Here is a 23,291-nt window from a genome sequence, read left to right as displayed (position 1 = left end):
GAGAATCGATTTTGAATCGACCAGATTTTTAAAAACGATTAATCGAAAAATCTATTAATTATATAAATCGATTTTTTTTTTACCAGCCCTAATGTTAACATTCGCTTTGCAACATACATCACATCAGGGTAGGATATATGATATATGTGAGGAAGAAAGGCACCAAGAAGAAAGGCACCAGCCCCAGTCGTGTGTGGTAACCAGTAGGGTTGTGCCGATAGACGATAGTATAGTTGATGTCAGATGTCTCTGTCGATAGTCAACACGATATTAGGCTCATTCTCCTATTAATGTATTAAATTATAATAACTTATTTATTTTTATTTTTATTAGGCAACCTATTATAACTCTGCTCTCAAACTGCCCAGCTATTTCACTTCAGCACAGCGTTACACACACATACATACACACACACACAAGAGGATGAGCCTGTAGCCGGTGAATGAGTCTCCATCCACAAACAGACATAGTTTACATTGTCTGCAGAAATAAGGTATTTCATTGCACTTTAACAAGTAATCTGAACAGCCTATAAATGTGCAATGTTTTAAACGAGTCCTCACTAAGTTTAATGCCACAGTTATGTTAGAAGAATGCATCTCTTTCTTGTTTCTGTGGCAGTACGTCAGACTCATGGTGCGCACGGTCCGGAGCGCTGTATGATTATACTTTTATACTTTCCTTGTCCGCGAGTCTGCTATGGCCCGCTAGGTAGGACGTCCAATCATCAACGGAGAGTGTACGCGGAGGCTCTGAGCGGACGGCCTCGTGCCTCCCATTTTGGTCTGTGCAGTCAGTAGGCTTCAAAAGCACAATTGAATGTGCAGGCAGTGTGAAGAAGCCCATTGCTATTCGAACCTGTGCAATCTGTCAGTAAAAGAATATAAAGACAGCCAGATGTGCAATAATTCTGGGCAATTATTTGTTCACATGTTTGTTGCAGAGCGGACCATAAGCATACGTTTTCCAAAGTATAAATGGAAGAAGTCCACGTTCGTGCATTCCGTGTGTGCGTCTGGATCTCTCATGCGGAAAATAGAACACCGGCTTTATGCATCGGTTCAATTAAACTTTTGAAAGCTTTAAATTTAAGTTGTTTGTTTATGTCCAATATTAGTGTTAAACTGTTGGACTTTAACTGAAATCTACTATTCATTTTCACCTTTGACATTTATGCTGCGTTTCCACCGAAATTACCTGGAACATTTGTACCAGGAACTTTCTTCCCCAGGAACTTTTTTTTCTCCTCAGACCTGTTGCTTTCTGCGTTTCCACCGCGGTGTAAAGTACCGGGAAAATTAGGGAAATAGACTGGTGACGTACAGTACAGACCAAAAGTTTGGACACACCTACTCATTCAAAGAGGTTTCTTTATTTTCATGACCATGAAACTTGTAGAGTCACACTGAAGGCATCAAGGGCAATTTGACCAAGAAGGAGAGTAATGGGGTGCTCCGCCAGATGACCTGGCCTCCACAGTCACAAAGACCTGAACCCAATCGATGGTTTAGGGGTGAGCTGGACCGCAGACAGAAGGCAAAAGGGCCAACAAGTGCTAAGCATCTCTCGGGGAACTCCTTCAAGACTGTTGGAAGACCATTTCAGGTGACTACCTCTTGAAGCTCATCAAGAGAATGCCAAGAGTGTGCAAAGCAGTAATCAAAGCAAAAGGTGGCTACTTTGAAGAACCTAGAATATGACATATTTTCAGTTGTTTCACACTATTTTGTTATGTATATAATTCCATATATAATTCCATATGTGTTAATTCATAGTTTTGATGCCTTCAGTGTGAATCTACAATTTTCATAGTCATGAAAATAAAGAAAACTCTTTGAATGAGTGTCCAAACTTTTGGTCTGTACTGTAGGTCTGCGCGTGTTTCTCAATACTATAGTACGCGATTTTGGACGTGCATCCTCGGTAGTTCAAACTTTGTGCATTCAAATCGGGAGTGTGATGTACGCGACGACGAAAATCCGATAATTCCGCAAACAGCAGTGTACTTGATAACATCAGTCAGCTGACCATGGCTACTGCAATTTTCCTCACTGTACATTTACAATAAAATGAATTATGATATCAAATACCACTGCCTCCTTTCGTTTTCAGAAGGTCTAGCCGAGGTGAGGCTGGTCTCGGAGGATACATGAGGACTGAGCTCCCGCTGATCGCATGGAGCGTACAGTCTCCGAGATAAATTAGATAAATTAGATAAATCCGAGATTTTAAATAGTCTTTATAAATATACCACAGATTTGAGTTGTAAACAACTACATTCTTGTCTGAAATACTTTTAAAATGACATTTCATGACACAATTACAGTAATATTTTGAAAATGATCCGAATAAATGGTGGTCGAAATCACAATGCTGCGTGATCTGAACCAATCAGGATTTTTAGTGCAAGTCCAGCCCCCGAAAGTTCCAGAACTTTGAAAAAGTACTACCTCGCCAGCAGGGATTTTCTGAGGGGCATTTTTTTTTACCTGAACTATTTTTATCAGGGCTATTTTTACTTTTAGTTCCTGGTTCCTGCGGTGGAAACACAACGAGTACCAAACCAAAGTCCCTAGTTCCTGGGTAAAGTTCCTGCAGTGGAAACGCGGCTATAGACCGATAACTTCCATGCGCAGATGGGGCAAATTTGTCACAGGACGTGCGATATGACCGTTGCATCCGACTATATATGAACTAGCTCTTTTAAATAAAGTATTTTTACATTTAAAGTTAGTTCATCAGTATGTCTGAAAGTATTTTTTCGACAATATGACGATTTGAAAAATGACAATATCGACCAACACCATTAACCAGCCTGTTTGAAAACCTGTGCGGACCAGCTGGTTCCTTTTTCACATCTTTTCACAGATCTTCAATGGATCACTGGAGCTGTCCACTGGCCAAAAGGCTATCGGCTCTGACTATCATAAATTTCATTTGCCTTCTATGACTGCTGATGTCTTTATGGTTTTTGTTTTCATTGTCTAGATTGTTGGGCTGACAGAAAAGGAAGTGTTCACTGCTCATGAGATGGTGGGTTGTCTTGAGTTGGGAAACTCTGCACGAACAGTTGGTTCAACAGCCATGAATGCAGCCTCATCTCGCTCGCATGCCATCTTTACCATATCACTGGAGCAGCGACGCAAAGGAGACAAGTATGTAAATGCAACCCAATCCTCTAAGCACACCTTGGCAATATATCGGCCAGTAAAAATGTTTTACTCGCCAGACTACTATACACACACACACACACACATACACGTCTGGTCAGCTATCCTTGTGGGGACTCTCCATAGGGGTAATGGTTTTTATACTGTACAGACCGTATTTTCTATAGCCCTACACCAACACTACACCTAAACCTAACCCTCACAGGAAACTTTCTGCATTTTTAGATTTTCAAGAAACTTCATTCTGTGTAATTTATTAGCTTGTTTACCCGTGGGGACCTCAATTTAGGTCCCCTACGTGACACGAGTCCCCATGAGTCTGTGTGTATTCAGGTTTAAGTCCCCACCAGAATAGAAAAACAAGTACACACACACACACATATGATTCCAAACAGCTTATCTTAGTAAAATGGCACAGTTTCTTAAATCTTAGCTTATTAGTCAGGCAAAACTCATCGCTCAAGTACTCAGTCAGTGTTCAGCGAGTGAAAATATGTGCTAATCTTATAATAGCCTTGAACACGCACACGGGTGAGAAAAATATAAGAATTTATTAGCCAATGGCTAGCAATAGAAAAATTTGTTGCATATGCGAGTGATTTACTCGCAATGTAGAGGGTTGCAACCACGCATTCTTTTAAATTAAGATAACTTAAAATGTTTTTTGGAGACTCACTAAATTGAGTTGGCCTTTTATAGGTGTATAATAGGGGAAAATGGAGTAAGCAGTGTATAATCTTTGTCATGTTATTTATTAAGAATGAACATATGCAGTTGTTGGTGACTGAAAAATGTTTACAAGAAAACTTAAGCATTTTTGACGCAATAAGGTGCTAATGAAATAAATTGATAATTTGTTAACTAATAATGTTTTTGGTTGACCTTTTTAAAACTGTTAAATGTTTGGCTATAACTGTAGACTTATTGTAAATGGTTTTCATTTAAACTGAAATTTGTTTAAGGAGTGATGTCATGGTCTCCAAATTGCACTTGGTGGATCTCGCTGGATCTGAGAGACAAAAAAAAACTAAAGCAGAGGGAGATCGACTCAAAGAGGGTGAGTGCAATCTAAAAAATGCATTCTTTTTATTTATGCTATTGCCTTTTTTTTTTTTGAAGGAATAACGTTCATAGTTTTGCTCTCTACTAGGGGTGACCCCGAATAGTCTACAAATCGATGCTTTGATTCGAGGAGCCTGATTTGACTACCAATCTAACAGTCGAATATTCGCGGGGTGTTATTGATTATGCCAATCTGACTATATGGGGGAGCTCAAATGTCTGATTTCACATAGAACTACCGGTTTTCTTCCAATAAGTTAATATACAGCCTATTATGATGAAACTGTAAAAATCTGAAAAGAAAGAAGCTTCAAATTAATATTTTAAAGTGCGTGAATAAATCCAACCTCCCCTACATATTTATGTTTCACTTTCCATAATCTGTGGCCGACAGTATATGTATCCCTTGTGGATTGTTCAAATTCACTACCCTTTCGAGTTGTTCGGGATGAAAACATCCACTCAATTAAACTGCTGTAAAAAATTATCAGATTCATATTTTTTTTCTTTTTTTTTTTTTTTGCATAAATCTGTTAATCAACCTCAGTCCTGATCAAAACTACCAAATGTTTTAAAAAAATCCAAGAATTTAACTTTTTAATTGCTAAGTTCATAAATGATGTCACTGATTTGGTGGGAAAAAACACACAAAATGACTTATTTTCAATATAAAAGTAATTGTGGCTGGATTTTTTATTTTTTTACTTTTTATAACAGTCTTGGGCATGTCAAAGATTAGTAGCAACATTAGCTTTGATGCATTTTTAGTTTTTGTGCAGCATTAGATTTAATTTTTTTCTCCCTAATTTGTTGTTGGTGGCTGTTTTTGCCCCATTGACTTCCATTATAACTAAATTTTTTGATTGCAAAGCCATGAAACCATGTAATCATGCATTCTTGATTGTTTGTGGTTTTTCCTTTTGGGAAGAGCAGTGTTAATTTCGTTGACGAAGACTATGACGAAAAATATTCGTCAACTAACCTTTTTCACGGACGAAAACTAAATAAAAAGTCAGATATAATGACGAAAAACGTGACTAAATATAACTGACACTTTAGTCAACGAATAAAAATGAGACGAAAATATATGGGAGGGACGAATGGAAAAGAGATCCAATCAGAGTGAATCTTTAGGGTAGGTTGATCTATGCAGAAGCAGCCGAGCCATTTTAAAAAGCCCCGGCAAATGCAAGCGCAACAGCTAAACAAACGCAGCAGCAGTTACACAGAAAAGAGAACAAAGATGAGTTTGCAGAAATTCGCACAGTTTCGAGGACGTTTTCATAACAGTTAAGTTGTTTATACAGGGAACTACACCAAGTAGTGTACTACACCAAGTACACCAACTAGGTGGGACAAATTTTTATGGGGTCGTAAATGTATCACTGATTATTTTTGTACCTACTTATGTGTAATGCTATGTTTTAATATGAGCATTTATTAAAACAAAAATGTGTATTTTAAGAATACTTTTAAGAATACGTTTTATAACTTGCTCCGAGCATTCAACACATCAAGTTTGCTTCAGCCCCGCAATGCGGGAAAGTTGAACTGAGCAGCTGGTTACACGCGCAACACCGAACCGAGCTCTCCTTCAGGACGTTTGCGTCCTCCTGCACCTGAACGAACAAATACAACTCGCATTTTAAATAAACATAAGAAAAAGAGCGAAAAGTGAAAGAGCTCAATTCAGCAACGCGGTGTTCTGGTGTTCAGGGAGCAAGCAGAGACGCGTCTCAAAGTCTTCTTGCTTTTATACCGACAACAAATACATACTAAATATGTCGAAATACCCGTCTTGGAAAGTGTGTTCGAAAAAGTCTGTAGTTATGTCTTCAGTGAAAGTAAAGAGTTAGAAAGAAATCAGATTCGTATCTTTATAATGGATGCATTTGTCTCTTAAATTGACCGCGCCTAATTTACTAGCTCTGCTGTCAGTGTCTTTAATGTATGAAAATGAAAGTAAATCACTCACTGCTCTTGATTGAATTACTTTGTAGTTTTAACAAGAATTTATCCAAAGTCAATCCAAAAATCCGATAGAATGGATTAATTGTTTTACTAGTGACTAAAAAATACAAAAAAAAAAAAAAAATATTAGGGACCTGAGCATGTTTTGCTTAAGTGTTTCTTTCTTTAATTGCTAATGCAACCTTTTCACACCACAGACTGAACCAAATTAAGCATTGCATCCGACATTATCAAGATGAATTTGTTGTTCTGACACAGTTTAACCCTGAGTTATTGTCATTTTATTACCAATTTCTAAACTACAGCAAATAAACTGTGATATTGTAAGAAACGTTGAAGGTGTCTGAATACATTTTGTTTTGTGTATTTTATTTTACAGTGAAGACTATGCAGTGCTATTTTAAATGAACAAAAACAAACTTAAAAAAATTTAAACTTTGTGTAAATAGCACAAATAAAGAAATAGAATGAACATACAATACAAATATAATATAGGTGGTTGTCTATTTCAATAATACTGTACTTCATCTTGAAAGAATGTCATATGCATTGCATATCATTCAGGACGAATGCATATCTTTTTCAGAGAGCATGTATATTTTTCATTGAGAGCAGGCCTTATGTTTATTTTATAAATACCATTCCATAACAGACTGATGGAAACATTTAGTCAAGTCAACTAAGTTGACTTTGTTCTACTAAAAAAAAACTAGACTAAGACTAAAAGACTTAAGACTAGACTAAGACTAAAACTCTTATGATATTTAGTCGACTAAAACTAGACTAAGACTAAAACATTTCAGATGACTAAAATGTGACTAAAACTAAATGGTGTGTTATTCAAAAGACTAAGACTAAATCCGAATTTGCTGTCAAAATTAACACTGGGGAAGAGGTAAAATTTGCTAATTTTACAGTTGATCACTAGGTGGGACCATAACAAATTCTTGTTAAATAGGCCTGTGCAAAAAAAGGCTTAGTTTCTGGCTTGTATATGGAGTTATATGGAGTATAACAGCAAATTATAGTGTTTGTGTGTGTGAGATTCTTGGTTGTTGGTGGTTTTCCCTGTTGGGAAGAGGTAACATTTGTTATTTTTACAGTTGATCACTAGGTGGGACCATTAACCCTTTAGATAGGCCTGTGCAAAAAAAGCTTAGTTTCTGACTTGTATATGAAGCTATATGGAGTATAACAGCATATTATATTAAGTGTGTATGTGTGTGGGTGAGAAAGAGAGAGAGAGAGAGAGAGAGAGAGAGAGAGAGAGTGAGTGTGTGTGAGAGAGACCTTTGTGCACTTACCTTAATGTATTTCAGAAAATCACAATGTACACCTCAGCTCTTAGAACTACATGGAGTAAAAAAAAAGTGTATTTATGCAGCTGTTGCCTTTTAATGGTGGTGAAAGTATTCGGTTGTTAAGTGATGATGTAAGAAGCACTGTTTCTGGGTCCAGGCCTCAACTCGCTTCACTTGAGAATATGACCTCAGCAGCCGTTTATGAGCACTGTTTATTCATATTGGTAATTTAAGTTAAACGCTTTCAAACTTACGATATACACTACAGTCTCCGTGCTCACAGCACCCCAAACATAAATAATAAGGGCCCGAGCACTGCAGTGCGAGGACCCTATTGGAATTGCTCCGTTTATTATTAGGGCTCAAGTCTGGAGGGCGAGAGCCCTGTTGTTTTCCTTAGGATTATTTGTTATTATTATTATTATTATTATTATTAGGGCTCAAGCCTGGAGGGCGAGAGCCCTATTGTTTTCCTTAGGATTATTTGTTATTATTATTATTATTATTATTATTTATTATTATTATTTTTCTTCAATGTTTCGGGGGCTTTTGGGGCCCTTAACATGCTTAAAAAGTCTTGAAAATTGGCACACACATTGGAAACTGCGGCCATTAGGGCCGGGCAGAGACTGATACACGGAGACTGATAGACTCTACAGCACCCCCTGGAATATGGAGGGCCATATATCATACATACTTGCACGTAGACGTACGAAACTCGGTACACATGTAGAACTCATCAATACAAACAACTTTCGTATTGCATATCATAGGCTCCGCCCAACAGGAAGTTGGCTATTTGGGGTTTATTATTCATATTTGTTGTCAAAGTTGTGGGGGCTTTTGGGGTCCTTAACATACTCAAAAACTCTTGAAAATTTGCGCACACTTTGGAATCTGTGGCCTTAAGGAGCCTGCAGAGGCTGGGACCCGGGCGTGGCACAGGAAATATTTGTCATTGGTTTTTTACTCGATTGCCACCAAACTCGGTCAACATGATCTCAGGACATTGGGGATGAAAAATTGCCATGGGATTTTTGATATCCCGAACGGTTTGCTCGTGGCAAGGCGTTGAAATTATGGCGAGAATTGAGAAACAGGAAGTGTCTAATACCATCCACATACATTTCTTGATTTTAATCAAACTTCATCCGATTATTCATTGTATGAAGTTGATCGCATATATGTGACTATTAAGAGTCAAAGTTATAGCGCCACCAACTGGCAGCAGGAAGTGTGTCATTTTCAAAATGCTTTGAATTCAGCATCTTATTTTTACTTGATTTGCTTCAAACTTCATCAGAATAATGTTAAAACACAGCAGATAAAAATCTGCTGGGGGGATATTGATATCTAAGATATTGTTGCCGTGGCAACATGTCAAACTGGAATACTTCTCAGGTGATTTTGAGGCATATAACATGCTTAAAATTTCATCAAACTCAGAACACATATCAGTATTTATGATAACTAGACACTGGCAAAAGTTTATAAGAGGGCGTGGAAGAGGCACTCTATAGCGCCACCTTTTGTCAAAAGTAGGGGGGTTTTAGCTACAGACACCAAACTCGGTACAAAAATTGTTCTTATCAAGACGGACAACTTTCTAATTCACAGTTATCCGCTAAGACCAACAGGAAGTCGGCTATTTTGATTTGAATGTGGATTTTTTTTTTACATTTAGCTGTGAATTAATGCATACTGCTCAGAGAAGAGTAACACTATACACACCAAACTTTGTCTACATGATGCCAAAACATTGAGGAACTTAAATTGCCAATGTATTTTGGATAGCTTGAACGGTTTTGTCCAAACACTTCAAAACCTTTTTTCATACAGAAAAAAAGTAATTCTGAGGAAATATGCATAGTTTCATGACTTTACAACACTGTATGGATAACAAAAAATTTATAAAAACTGTCAGACATCTCATCTCACTCTGTCCCTCTGTTTGAGTGTGTGTGCTTAGACTTCCATTGTCTGAGAGAAATAGCGCCCCTACAGGTGCAATTCCTGGACTTAAAAAAAGGCATCTCAAAAAGGGAGGAGACTCTCTTTTAGTTTCACTTTTAAATCGGTTAAAATACAAATAAATACTTAGATTTAATTAACACTGACAAGCTAAACCAACATATATGATTATTACCAGGTCAGGGCTCATTAATAATTGATGTGTGGTCAGTGATACTTGAGAAACACGAGAGATGAATCACCGCTCTGAGCATGAGCGTGTGGAAAGAAAAGCTCAGAAAAAACGAGTTTATTCTTGTTTCATAGCTATTAAAAATAAAGTATTGCAGCGATATGACACAATTCACCAATTAGAACACACCAAGAGCTAAATTAAGATGTTTTTGAACTGTTTGTGTGAAAATGAAATATTTGCGGCTGCCTATCTGAAATCACCGCTCCGATCAGTGCGTACAGTGTCAAAAGTTCAAAACAAACAAATTTATTCTTGTTTTAAGAGCTTTTTAAAATAAAATATTGCCATAAATGCACACAATACACCCATTATAACACAACAAGAGCTAAATGCAGGTGTTTGTGACCCGTTTAAGTGTGCAAGACTATTTGAAAGCGCGACTGGCAGAATAACATATCTCTCGAGCTGCAGGATTCTGCCTTTCGTCGTAAGAACAAACACATAATGGACAAGATTATTTCAAAATACATAATAGCTTGGCAAATATAAACGAAAACAGCCACGTGAACATAAACTGAGAAATAAATCTGAAGTGGATCTACTGGATTTTAATATTAAGTGACCGCATATACCAGCTGCTTCTGTCTTCAATTTTAATCTATATAAAAAATGAAACTCATTCATCTTGGCTGCTTTTTTTAATGTGTGTACGTATTATTTTGGTCTAACAAGAATTAATCTATATTTAATTAAATCAATTACATTTTATTTTACATTTGATTTGTCCATTTCTGCATCTAAATGCCTAAAAACCTAAAACATGCTCTATTATACTATTGTTAACAATTTCTTTATCTTCCAATTTATCTGGTGTACACACTTTTATTTTCATAATAAACTTGTTTGTTAGATTATACACAGTTACAGTGGTCTATAATAAATATTGACAGGTTTTATTCAAGCTGTTTAGAATGATTGCAGTAGGCTAATTTTTTGAAATGTAAATCCAATAAATAAATAAATAAATAAAAAACATTGGAAAACAATAACTGTTGTACTTTTTTTTTTATACATTTTGTATAATTTCATAGTTTATGCATTATAGTTATAAAAACAAATAAATTTAGCCACTCACATAGAAATCTTAGGCCTTATCCTTTTCTGACAGTTTTAAAAATCCTAAAAACCTTATTTGTGCTGCAAATAATAATTTCAGACTCAAAAAGTAAATAGTCAGTTCATGCTTTATAAAGCCTTGTCCCAATATTAATAGTCAGTAGTAAGCAGTTTATAAATACAGCTATAAATAGCTTGTTCTTGGTTTATAAGCACATTTATTAAAAAGGAGAGTAAAGAGTCAGTTATCTTCCTATGAAAAATAAAAAAATAAAAATAAACAAACAACAACACAGATTGATACAGAACTCAGAAATGTTATTGTGGATTTATTATAAAATCAGCCTGTAAATGAATTCATACTCCTCCAAGAAGACACAAGTAGTTCACACCAAACTTTTTTAACATGAAGCCAATATACTGAAGATGTTAAATTGCGAATGGGTTTAGGATACCTTAAATGGTGTGGCCATAGCGATTTATTAAAGTAACATAAAAAAAAATTCAATAGTTATTTTACTATATCTTTAACATTTTTCATTCCAACTCTTCATAATTTTTTATATACGTAGAAGTCATCATTTGAAGGAAGCACAGTAAGTTTCATAGCTTTATCATTTTCAAGAGCCAGCATAAAATTAAAACTATCATAACTTGTAAATCAAGCTTGCAATTCTTAGTACCAATAATGGCCACCAGATGGAGCTATAGGATTACTTTTAAATAATTATTGTAGAAACAAGTATGATTTAAACCATTTATAGAAATCTTTCAAAGAAAAATAATATCAATTTTATGTATTTTACTGATAAAATGACCCTCACTTAATTAGAATAACAAGCTGAAGTATTGTGAACTGTATATTAAGAATAATTCTTTATAGGCTTTATGGACAGATATGTTTTGAGTGACTCTTGAAGGTTCAGCACCACATCCTCTTTTACCACTGTTTAAAGAATTTATCTTACAGAACAGGTGCGAATGAATTTTGGATAGCTTGAATGGTTTTGTCGTGGTGATTTTTTTAAATAACAGTAAAAAAGTAACCAGTAAATGTCTTAAATTTTTTTAAAGTGCAGCTTCTAAACACTTCAAAAAAATTTACACACAGAAGACAAGTCATTCTGAGGAAATATGCATAGTTTCATGACTATACAAACACTATATGGATGATAGAAAATTAAAAAACTATCATACATCTGATGTCACTCTGTCCCTCTGTCACTGTGGTTAAGTGAATAAAATGATTAATTATCAATTGATAATTTGTTATTATCATTATGGTCTTGTGAAAATAATAATATGGGCTGCGAGAAAATAATGAATACAAAGAGTAGTGCTGCTGAGTACAGGCATGTTTCAAATCAGTAACATGAAAACACATCGTTCCTTCAACCAAAAAACAGACCGAATTTTGTTCATCTGGAAGTGGTTGGGTTTTTTGCGGTAGTTATGTATGGCTTGTGGGGGTCGAGATAAAGGTGTTAATCTCTTGCTCTTTCATATGGGCAGTCTTATGAGAGTCTTATATAGGACTGTTCTTTTGGTTATAGACTAAAAAAATAGTCTGCCCCCACGTAAGATTTTTCTAGTTCCATTCGTTCATTTGTTCTATTCAACTAATCAGAGGTTTATATAAAATTTACATAATCAAGTCTTAATATATTCCGCGCTCAAGCACATGCATTAAGTTTGCCACAAAGCACATGCAGAGGAAGCCTAATAATTGTGAAAAATTAGACATTTTAATTACTTATTAATAGTCAAGTCAAGTCACCTTTATTTATATAGCGCTTTAAACAAAATACATTGCATCAAAGCAACTGAACAACATTCATTAGGAAAACAGTGTGTCAATAATGCAAAATGACAGTTAAAGGCAGTTCATTGAATTCAGTGATGTCATCTCTGTTCAGTTAAATAGTGTCTGTGCATTTATTTGCAATCAAGTCAACGATATCGCTGTAGATGAAGTGACCCCAACTAAGAAAGCCAGAGGCGACAGCTGCAAGGAATCGAAACTCCATCGGTGACAGAATGGAGAAAAAAACCTTGGGAGAAACCAGGCTCAGTTGGGGGGCCAGTTCTCCTCTGACCAGATGAAACCAGTAGTTCGATTCCAGGCTGCAGCAAAGTCAGATTGTGCAGAAGAATCATCTGTTTCCTATGGTCTTGTCCTGGTGGTCCTCTGAGACAAGGTCTTTACAGGGGATCTGTATCTGGGGCTCTAGTTGTCCTGGTCTCCGCTGTCTTTCAGGGATGTAGAGGTCCTTTCTAGGTGCTGATCCACCATCTGGTCTGCAGTGACCCTCTGATCTGGATACAGACTGGATCTGGTGGCTTCGGTGACCTCGGAATAAGAGAGAAACAGACAAATATTAGCTTAGATGCCATTCTTCTAATGATGTAGCAAGTACATAGGGTATTACGGGAAGTGTTCCCGGTTCCGGTTTACCTAATTAATGCAGCCTAAAAGTCCTTTAGCGGATTTGGATATTAAAAGCATATTAGTATGCTATGTGTATGCCAGGTTAAAGAGATGGATCTTTAATCTAGATTTAAACTGCAAGAGTGTGTCTGCCTCCTGAACAATGTTAGGTAGGTTATTCCAGAGTTTAGGCGCCAAAAGGATCTGCCGCCCGCAGTTGATTTTAATATTTTAGGTATTATCAAATTGCCTGAGTTTTGAGAACGTAGCGGATGTAGAGGATTATAATGTAAAAGGAGCTCATTCAAATACTGAGGTGCTAAACCATTCAGGGCTTTATAAGTAATGAACAATATTTTAAAATCAATCTGTACAATGTTTGATGGGGAGCCAGTGCAGTGTAGACAGGACCGGGCTAATATGGTCATACTTCCTGGTTCTAGTAAGAACTCTTGCTGCTGCATTTTGGACTAGCTGTAGTTTGTTTACTAAGCATGCAGAACAACCACCCAATAAAGCATTACAATAATCTTACCTTGAGGTCATAAATGCATGGATGAACATTTCTGCATTTGACATTGAGAGCATAGGCCGTAATTGAGATATATTTTTGAGATGGAAAAATGCAGTTTTACAAATGCTAGAAACGTGGCTTTCTAAGGAAAGATTGCGATCAAATAGCACACCTAGGTTCCTAACTGATGACGAAGAATTGACAGAGCAACCATGAAGTCTTAGACAGTGTTCTAGGTTATTACAAGTGGAGTTTTTGGGTCCTATAATTAACACCTCTGTTTTTTCAGAATGAAGAAGTAAGTAATTACTCGTCATCCAGTTTTTATATCGACTATGCATTCTATTAGTTTTTCAAATTGGTGTGTTTCACCGGGCTGCGAAGAAATATAGAGCTGAGTATCATCATCATAACAGTGAAAGCTAACACCATGTTTCCTGATGATATCTCCCAAGGGTAACATATAAAGCATGAAGAGTAGCGGCCCTAGTACTGAGCCTTGAGTTACTCTATACTGCACTTGTGATTGATATGATATATCTTCATTCACTGCTAGGAACTGATGGCGGTCATATAAGTACAATTTAAACCATGCTAATGCAATTCCAATTAATGGCAACAAAGTGTTCAAGTCTATGCAAAATAATGTTTTGGTCAATTGTGTCAAACGCAGCACTAAGATCCAATAAAACTAATAGAGAGATACACCCACGATCAGATGATAAGAGCAGATCATTTGTAACTCTAAGGAGAGCAGTCTCAGTACTATGATACGTTCTAAATCCTGACTGGAAATCCTCACATATACCATTTTTCTCTAAGAAGGAATATAATTGTGAGGATACCACCTTTTCTAGTATCTTGGACAGAAAAGGGATATTCGAGATTGGTCTATAAATAACTAGTTCTTTGGGGTCAAGTTGTGGTTTTTTGATGAGAGGCTTAATAACAGCCAGTTTGAAGTTTTTGGGGATATATCCTAATGACAATGAGGAATTAATAATAGTCAGAATTGACTCTATGACTTCTGGAAGCACCTCATTTAGGAGCTTAGATTATATAGGGTTTGTTGGTTGTTGGTTTAGATGATTTAACAAGTTTATACAATTCTTCCTCTCCTATAGAAGAGAATGAGTGGAACTGTTCGTCAGGGGGTCTGTAGTGCACTGTCTGATATGATACTGTAGCTGACGGCTGAATGGTTGCAATTTTATCTCTAATAGTATTGATTTTAGAAGGAAAGTAGTTCATAAAGTCATTACTGTTGTGGTGTTGGGAAATGTCAACACTTGAGGCTTTTTATTTTTTTAGTTTCTGTTACATCATCAATTTGTTCTGAGGTTTTGGATATGCTAAGGAATTTGGATACATCAGGAAGATAACTTAAAAAGCAGTCTTTTGTGCTAGAAGTGATGGTTCTTCCATACTTGTAACAAGAAGTAGAATTTACAATTTTGGCTATATGAAGTTTGCACAAAACTAAATAATGATCTGAGATCTCATCACTTGGCTGCATAATTTCAACACTATCAACATCAATTCCATGTGACAGTATTAAATCTAGAGTATGATTTTTACAATGAGTAGGTCCTGAAACGTCTATAAATGCTGATCCCAATGCATCTTTTTCATTGTCAACATGGATATTAAAATCACCAACTATTAAAACTTTATCTGCAGCCAGATCTAACTCGGATGTAAAATCACCAAACTCTTTAATAAAGTCTGTATGGTGCCCTGGTGGCCTGTATACAGTAGCCAATAAAAACATAACGGGATTTATCATTAACATTTGTTTCTCTGGATAATGTTGTATGAAGCACCATTACTTCAAACTAGTTATACTTGAAGCCTGCCCTCTGAGAAATCCAGAAAACATTGTTATAAATTGAAGCAACACCTCCCCCTTTGCCTTTTAGACGGGGCTCATGTTTATAACAGTAATCTTGGGTGGTGGACTCATTTAAAATAATGTAATCATCAGGTTTTAGCCAGGTTTCTGTCAAACACAGCACATCTAGATTATGATCAGTGATCATATTATTTGCAAAATATGTCTGATAATGATCCAAGCTTTATCATTTATCCATATTGCATCTGTTTTTTATTTGTTGAATTTGTTCATCCATTTGCGTAGAAAATATATGTAATATTGTGATTTCCGTTATTTAAAAAGTGTGTGTATGTACATGTGTGTGTGTATACACATTTGTGTACCGGGTGGGTCGGCCCGCATTCGCCAGCAGCCTACCGGGAAAATCCCGGTGCTCTAGATGGCCAGCCCGCCCCTGCCATATGCTGTCGCCCAGCACTAAAAGCAAGTAAAGAAGGCTCCCTTTAAAATCACTTAAGTCAATTAATAAAGTTATTTTTTTACATCGTGTGCATTTTGTTGATTATAATGAGAACAAGAAGCAAGCAGTGCTGTTTATTAACCGCTAGAGCGTCAAAAGTTCCCTACCACAGCATTAAAGGAATTTTAAAATCTAAATTAAAATACAGGCATAATATATGACAATATTGACATTGCATATTAATCCATGTAGCCTACCCCCCTAAAATAGGCTACCACTTTTAATGCTCCGATGCAAAGTAAACCACAATTTCTTTTGAATAATATAACACATAATTCATATAATATAAATAATACTGCACTCCTTTTAATGTAAGTTTAAATTACATTAAAAGCCTAATTTGTACATTATGAATGAATGATGCTTTTATATACAGTCACGTCACTCACGGCCGCTCGTACGTGTTTTGCGCATGAGTTACGCAGCCCAACATTAAATCGTTTAACTGACCATCGATAATTTTAATCGATTGCATCTCTTATCGACAATTAATCGATCATTGATTAATCCTTGATATCCCTAATTTGTGCTGAATGAGACATGAGCAATAACCTCCAAATAAATCTATCCAGTGCCACACTGGTCCTTGTGTGCACGCATACACACACGCACGGTCACAATCTAATGCATTGTAAATGCCGGATTTTGAAAAACAAGTAGGCCTGCCGGAACACAAAATTTCAACATCTGACATTTTCCAGAACAGAAATCCAGCAGGATCAAATTAAGTACAGGTCATAATAATCACATAAAAAGATTTCATGTGAGCAACATTGTGTTTTGCTGCAGCAGCGCCAGTGGAAGCGGTTCACTTACTGCGTAGCACAGCCACACACGTCCCACAGATACGTTTGGGATCATTTTATTTTAAATGCTATAATGTCAGTTGAAAACATTGCAATTATGTTTTAAAATACAACAACGAGCACCACAAAACTATTTAAAGAGGCACGTTCAGTGGTCTCAGGATAGGAAACAGTCATCAAAGTAAAATTTCCTCAAATTTTGCAGCATTAATGTTAACGATTAATCGATTGATTGATCGTTAATTTAAAAGACGAATTATGCATTTTACAGTTTAATATGGTACTATAGCCATTGCCCAACCCCGATCATATGATATTAATTTTATTTATGCAGGTCTTAAGTTCTTAAATTTGAGCTTAAAAACCCTGCAGAAACCCTGCTCATGTCAAAACAAGCAGCACGTGGTGTCAGTGATTCCGCCTCTAGATGCCGCTCTATTACTGTACATTGACAGTGGACCATCTTGACCACTCCAGCAAAGGATGCAACCTGGAAAACGATTATGGAAGATAGTTCCACCAATCAACTATTGTCCCAGTTACCGTATTTTCCGGACTATAAGTCACACTTTTTTTTTTCATAGTTTGGCTGGTCCTGCGACATAGTCAGGTGCGATTTGTTAATTTGACCTCTCGTGGCTGTAGACGGTAATGTTTTCTCTTGGTTCTAAATAAATGCGATTTATAGTCCAGTGTGACTTATGTTTTTTTCCTCGTTATGACGTATTTTTGCACTGATGCGACTTGTACTTAGGTCAAAACAGATCAATCAGTTGACCTCTAATTTGCATTATATTAAAGTGTGGCCAGGATTTGTGTTCCTTTTAAGAAAGTCCATGGATTTGGAAATTAAATTTTAGCTTTTTGCTTAAGGACCTGACTTGAAGACTTGATTTGTACTACAGGAATCAGCATTAACCGTGGACTACTGTCTTTGGGGAATGTGATCAGTGCACTTGGTGATGAAAGCAAAAAGGGGACCTTTGTGCCATACAGGGATTCCAAACTGACACGCCTCTTACAGGGTAAGATTTATTCAGTCCATGAAGTCCTTTTTCTATAAATCACTTTTTCAATGGACCTCATAGCAGTGAGTGAGAGCCTTTACAGAATAAACTTCAAATTATTCGAACTATTTTCATTTTATATACAAGGCTTTGTCAGGCCAACACAATGTTTGCTTTTTAACCTTTTAAATCATGTTGCTGCTATTTTTCTTTCCTGTAAAGCTGCTTTGAAAGATTGAGCAGCGTAAAATGCTGAAGGTTGGAGTAGGAATGGGTTTGTTTTCAATTCAGCAGCAATGGTGAAACTGGCTAAATGTATTTTTTAGTTTTGTTAATTTAGTTTTTGTTAGTGGTGTGTGCATTTTATATTTTTGCTCATGAAATTCTTTACAAACCATCTTTGCAGACTCTCTTGGAGGAAACAGCCACACCTTGATGATTGCTTGTGTTAGTCCAGCAGACTCCAACATTGAGGAGACTCTCAACACGTTGCGCTATGCTGACCGTGCCCGTAAAATTAAGAATAAGCCTGTTCTCAATGTTGATCCACGTGCAGTAGAAATGAAACGACTAAGACAGCAGGTACTAAGTCTATTTGTTTTTTTTGGGTCTAATGGGTGCTTTTCAATTAACTGGTTAAATGACTGGTTATTTAAAATCAAGTAGAATGCGGAGTTAATACTTTTGGGTGATTTTAATTTCTGCTTTTTTTCTTTTTTGTGATAAACACAGGTGCAAGAGCTTCAGGTGATGCTCCTGCATGCCCGTGGAGGTGTTGCACCTGTGCTGACAGGGTATGGCCTTTTCATTTAAGATTTTTATTTGTGGGGGAAGTGTGGATATACTGCTTTGTTGATTCATTGAAACGTGAAAGATGTGTATCTTACTGAAATTCAGTGACGAGGCTCAATTGTCCTGTTCCTCTTTCTAATCAGGTTAAAATTTTGGATATCATCCCTGATAAAACTCATCTGAAGCTCATATTAACAGTGTTGGTAGTGGGAAGTCGTGGCCTAATGGTTAGAGAGTCCGACTCCCAATCGAAAGGTTGTGAGTTCGAGTCCCGGGCCGGCAGGAATTGTGGGTGGGGGGAGTGCATGTACAGTACTCTCTCTCACCTTCAATACCACGACTTAGGTGTCCTTGAGCAAGGCATCGAACCCCCCTGGGCGCCGCAGCATAAATGGCTGCCCACTGCTGCCCACTGCTCCTGGTGTTTGCTCACAGTGTGTGTGTGTGTGTTCACTGCTCTGTGTGTGTGCACTTCGGATGGGTTAAATGCAGAGCACAAATTCTGAGTATGGGTCACCATACTTGGCTGAATGTCACGTCACTTTCACTTTGTCACCCGTTCTGCATTCTTTCATATAGTGTTGAATGAAATGAAAGAAAGAATGGTATTTCGGCACCAATACCATTGAAAATCCATGGTTCTCGGTACAAAAGCAAAACACAAAAACATATTGTTTTGTGAGTGGCAGTATTTTTGTACGTCTTCATTGGGTCTACCTGTATTTAAGGATGCAGACAGCCGTGAGCTTCTGCTCGATGACCATACAGACCATATAGATCATTACAAACTACAAACCCCCACCGCGGACCTGTGATGGCACCATCTCCCTGCTGAATGAGCCGAACGCCACCTTCACTTGTTTTGAAGCACAAAACAAAACACCACTGCACAGAAGACTCCACCTCCTCCTGGCAACCAGGTGATGATCCCTCAGCAAGATCAATGCAAGCAAAGCTCCGGGTCCTGACAACATTCCTGGGCGTGTACTGAGAGACTGTGCAGTGGAACTCAACCCCCATCCCCCCCCGGACCCCTTCCAGTGTGCATACTGCTCAACCGATGATGCCATTGCCACTACCCCTTCACTCAGCACTCACACATCTAGAGAAAAAAAGACTCGTACATCAGAATGCTGTTCATAGATTTCAGTTCATCCACAAACTGGTCCAGCGGGGGGTCAACACTTTGCTGTGCAACTGGCTGTTACACTGTCTGACTTGAAGACCTCAGTAGGGCTGTCACTTTTGAGAAAAATCTAATTCGAACGGATATCGAATATCATGCAATGTATAATCTTGGCTGAGTTTTCAACGTTGTTATGGAAAGGGTGAAGCTGATTGGTTAGTTCTTGTCACATTGACTTGACTTGACCTGCTATCTGAAAAGTTGTGATGTTTTTAACTATGCGGTGCGAACGCGCCTGTAAAAAAAACGAGAGCGTTGCTTCCATCATGAGCACGCATACAGCGCGCCTATAATGGAAATAATCTGGACTATCTGGATTATTATTATTTTTTACTTAATGTTTGAAACACCAGGTTATCAACTTAGAATATAAATTTATATGAAGTGCCACTATGCATATCCCACAACATTAGGCTGGATGGAAAAATGAAAAAAAAAAAAACGATTCAGAACAGGCACAAACGATAACGTGACAGCTTTAACAGCAGCAGGAGTAAGGCATTTTAGCCTAGCCTAATTCATTAATTAATATTGTTTGCAAGAAATATCCAGTCTATCAACTCTCTTTTTATTTACAATGTTCCCCACGGTGGAGAACACCCTTCCGGAGCACACAGACGTGCCTGGCTACTAGCTATTATTCGCTTGATTTGGTCATTGGCCTATGCTACAATACGTCTAGAGTGCCCTCTACTGGATAAGATGGCAAAGAATAAAATAAAAAAACAAACAGTCTAATCATAGACTGTAAAAAATGATCTACACATGGCATTTTAAAAACTGGATATTTTATTTATAGTTCGATTACAGATATTTTACGCCATGTTCGAATGCATTTTTCGAACATCGAGTAAAAAGTGACATCCCTAGACCTCAGGCAGTACGGCTTGGCAGGAACACATCCAGCACCATCACACTGAACACTGGGGCCCCCCCAAGGATGCGTGCTGAGCCCTCTCCTCTTCTCTCCGCTGACCCACGACTGCACACCGTCACACAACTTCAACCTCTTCATTAAGTTTGCGGATGACAGGACTGTGTTGGGTCTCATTAGCAACAGAGGTGAAACAAACTACAGGAGCGAGGTGAGCTGCCTGGCCGGGTGGTGCAGTGACCACAATCTCTCTCTGAGAGTACTGTACCAAAGCAAAACACAAAAATACGCCAATAAAAATAAAAAAAAAGTAAATGTCATTCTTTATAGTTATTTACAATTGTTATACTTATTACAAGAACAATTCTACAAGTAATATAATTATGAAAAACAGTAAACAAGTTTCACCCAAATTTAATTTGTCTTTTAATGAAATTTAAACATTTTATATTTTGCTAAATAAAGGGGATTTGCTATTAAAATTATAGTTGTTGTTATTATTATTATTATTATTATTATTATTATTATTATTATAATAGTTTTATTAATTTTTTCAACAGTAGTAGCAGTATCACATACATTCTACTATATAATGGTAGTATATCTAGCACAACGCTTTTATGTAAAAATGAACTTTTATTTTGAAGGGTTACCGTGAATACCTTTAAATTGACACTGGTTTTACTCAAATGAAACTGTAAAATGCTTGTGAAGTGGCTCAGAACAGTTCTGGTGATGTTGTTTATGTATTTATTTCCTCATTGAGATGGCAGATGCTGAAATTACTGCAAGTGTCACGCGCTTCAGTCTATGTAGTAAACAAACCCGCACGTCTCTGCTATTCATTTATTCACATAGAGACAAGCATATTAAAATGCAAGTTTCATTTAAATGAAATTATTGCTGCTCCACTCCTCTCACATACTCTGGTTTCATCCTTTTGAGGTCGCCACGTCTCAGTGCTTTTAAGAAGAGAACGCATCTATTCACCTCTCAGATCAAGAACCATAACATTTTTTTTTTAGTGCTGACTTGGTACCGAAGTACCGGGTCTTTTGACAACACTACTTTCATATTAGTAATATCAATCGCCTGGACCCTGTCAAGTATTGCTTCTCTTGTGCACGCTCTTGTTACATCACGAATCAACTATTGTAATGCTGTTTTATGGACTTCCTTCCAAATCACTTCACAAACTAGAGTTGGTACAAAATGCCGCTACTCAAGCTATTACCAACTCTGAACACATCTCTCCTGTTCTACAAAATTTGCACTAGTTCCTAGTTAAATTCACTCTAAATTGGAAAATGTTACTTTTAACCTACAAACCACTCAACAACTTTGCTCCTTCATATCCCTTGGATCTTTTTCATATATACAGTACACTACAGAGTTTTTCCTGGCCCAAAATGAGGCGGTCCTGGTCATGTGCACACAATGTATCCACCCTTTAACTGGCGGAAACAATTTTTTTCTTTTTACACGCAACATATTTAAGATGCTATAATAACTAAATGATTAAAGAAAATGACATTACATTTTACAAAAACAAATCTGTTGAAAATGAACTTAAATGAAACAAACCAGCTTAAAGGGGCCCTTTTGTATAGGTGAACATATAACATTAGGTTGTTAAACATTTCAAGAGACTGAAAATCTTTATCCACTCCTTATATTATCCTGGTCCACATTGCTTTGATCCAATATACATTTATCCACTTAAAGTGTCTTTCTAGAAAACAAAATATTTTCTTAACCTTGCGTAAATTCTTCTGATACATCATGAAATGCAATCGCAACAGGGTAACAGGTGCTTTAGCTAACAATAGCACTAAGCTAAGATATTTTATAAAATTAATAGTAAGTTTTACTTAATATTCGATTTACTTCAATCCAGCATCAAGTTGTAATAACCTATTTAGACCAGCTAGGTATTTCTCATGTAAACTTTCTTTATTGTTAAGAAAACACCCCAAATCTCATTAAAATAACATACAAACCATATTGTAATCGTGTGTTAAAGCTGCAGTAGGTTACTTTTGTAAAAATATATTTTTTTATATATTTGTTAAACCTGTCATTATGTCCTGACAGTAGAATATGAGACCGATAATCTGTGAAAAAATCAAGCTCCTCTGGCTCCTCCCAGTGGTCATATTGCCATTTTCAGTTACGGACCGCTCCGGTAAGAAACCAACCATCAGAGCTGCGGTCCGTAACTTTTTTTGTGTTCAAAATTTAAAAAAATGTATATAATAAGCGAGTACACCATGAATCCATTTTCCAAACCGTGTTTTTAGCTTGTCCTGAATCAGCTGAAGTAGTTCCGGCTACGATGTTCTTCCGCAAGACGCAAGCAGTTCTGTTTATTAACCGCTAGAGCATCAAAAGTTACCTACCGCAGCTTTAAATATAGGGCCCTATGAAATGTTTTATTTTTTTCCTAAGTTCCGTTCAGAATTTTCTAAAATCCTTTTTATTTGTTAAATTACATTTTATCAGAAGCAAGTCTAAGTAATTAAAATCATGGAACTTCTACAATGTCACATCTGTTTATTTAAAGT

At 36.8% G+C, this 23,291-nt stretch overlaps 1 protein-coding gene across 1 annotated transcript in view; it reads left to right on the top strand.

The window, feature by feature from the left end:
• The window catches only part of kif4 (kinesin family member 4), a 152,491-nt gene that overhangs the window by 31,030 nt on the left and 98,170 nt on the right, over nucleotides 1-23,291 (top strand). Inside the window, exons 6-10 of the mRNA XM_052536367.1 lie at nucleotides 2,989-3,155; nucleotides 4,133-4,227; nucleotides 17,774-17,893; nucleotides 18,282-18,457; nucleotides 18,608-18,669. Of these exons, the coding sequence (XP_052392327.1) occupies nucleotides 2,989-3,155; nucleotides 4,133-4,227; nucleotides 17,774-17,893; nucleotides 18,282-18,457; nucleotides 18,608-18,669 (620 nt within the window). The remainder of the gene's footprint in view (nucleotides 1-2,988; nucleotides 3,156-4,132; nucleotides 4,228-17,773; nucleotides 17,894-18,281; nucleotides 18,458-18,607; nucleotides 18,670-23,291) is intronic.

This window comes from Carassius gibelio, chromosome A21 (genome assembly GCF_023724105.1).
Source record: "Carassius gibelio isolate Cgi1373 ecotype wild population from Czech Republic chromosome A21, carGib1.2-hapl.c, whole genome shotgun sequence".
NCBI classification, from domain to species: Eukaryota; Metazoa; Chordata; class Actinopteri; order Cypriniformes; family Cyprinidae; genus Carassius; species Carassius gibelio.
This window is presented reverse-complemented; position numbering and strand designations above follow the sequence as displayed.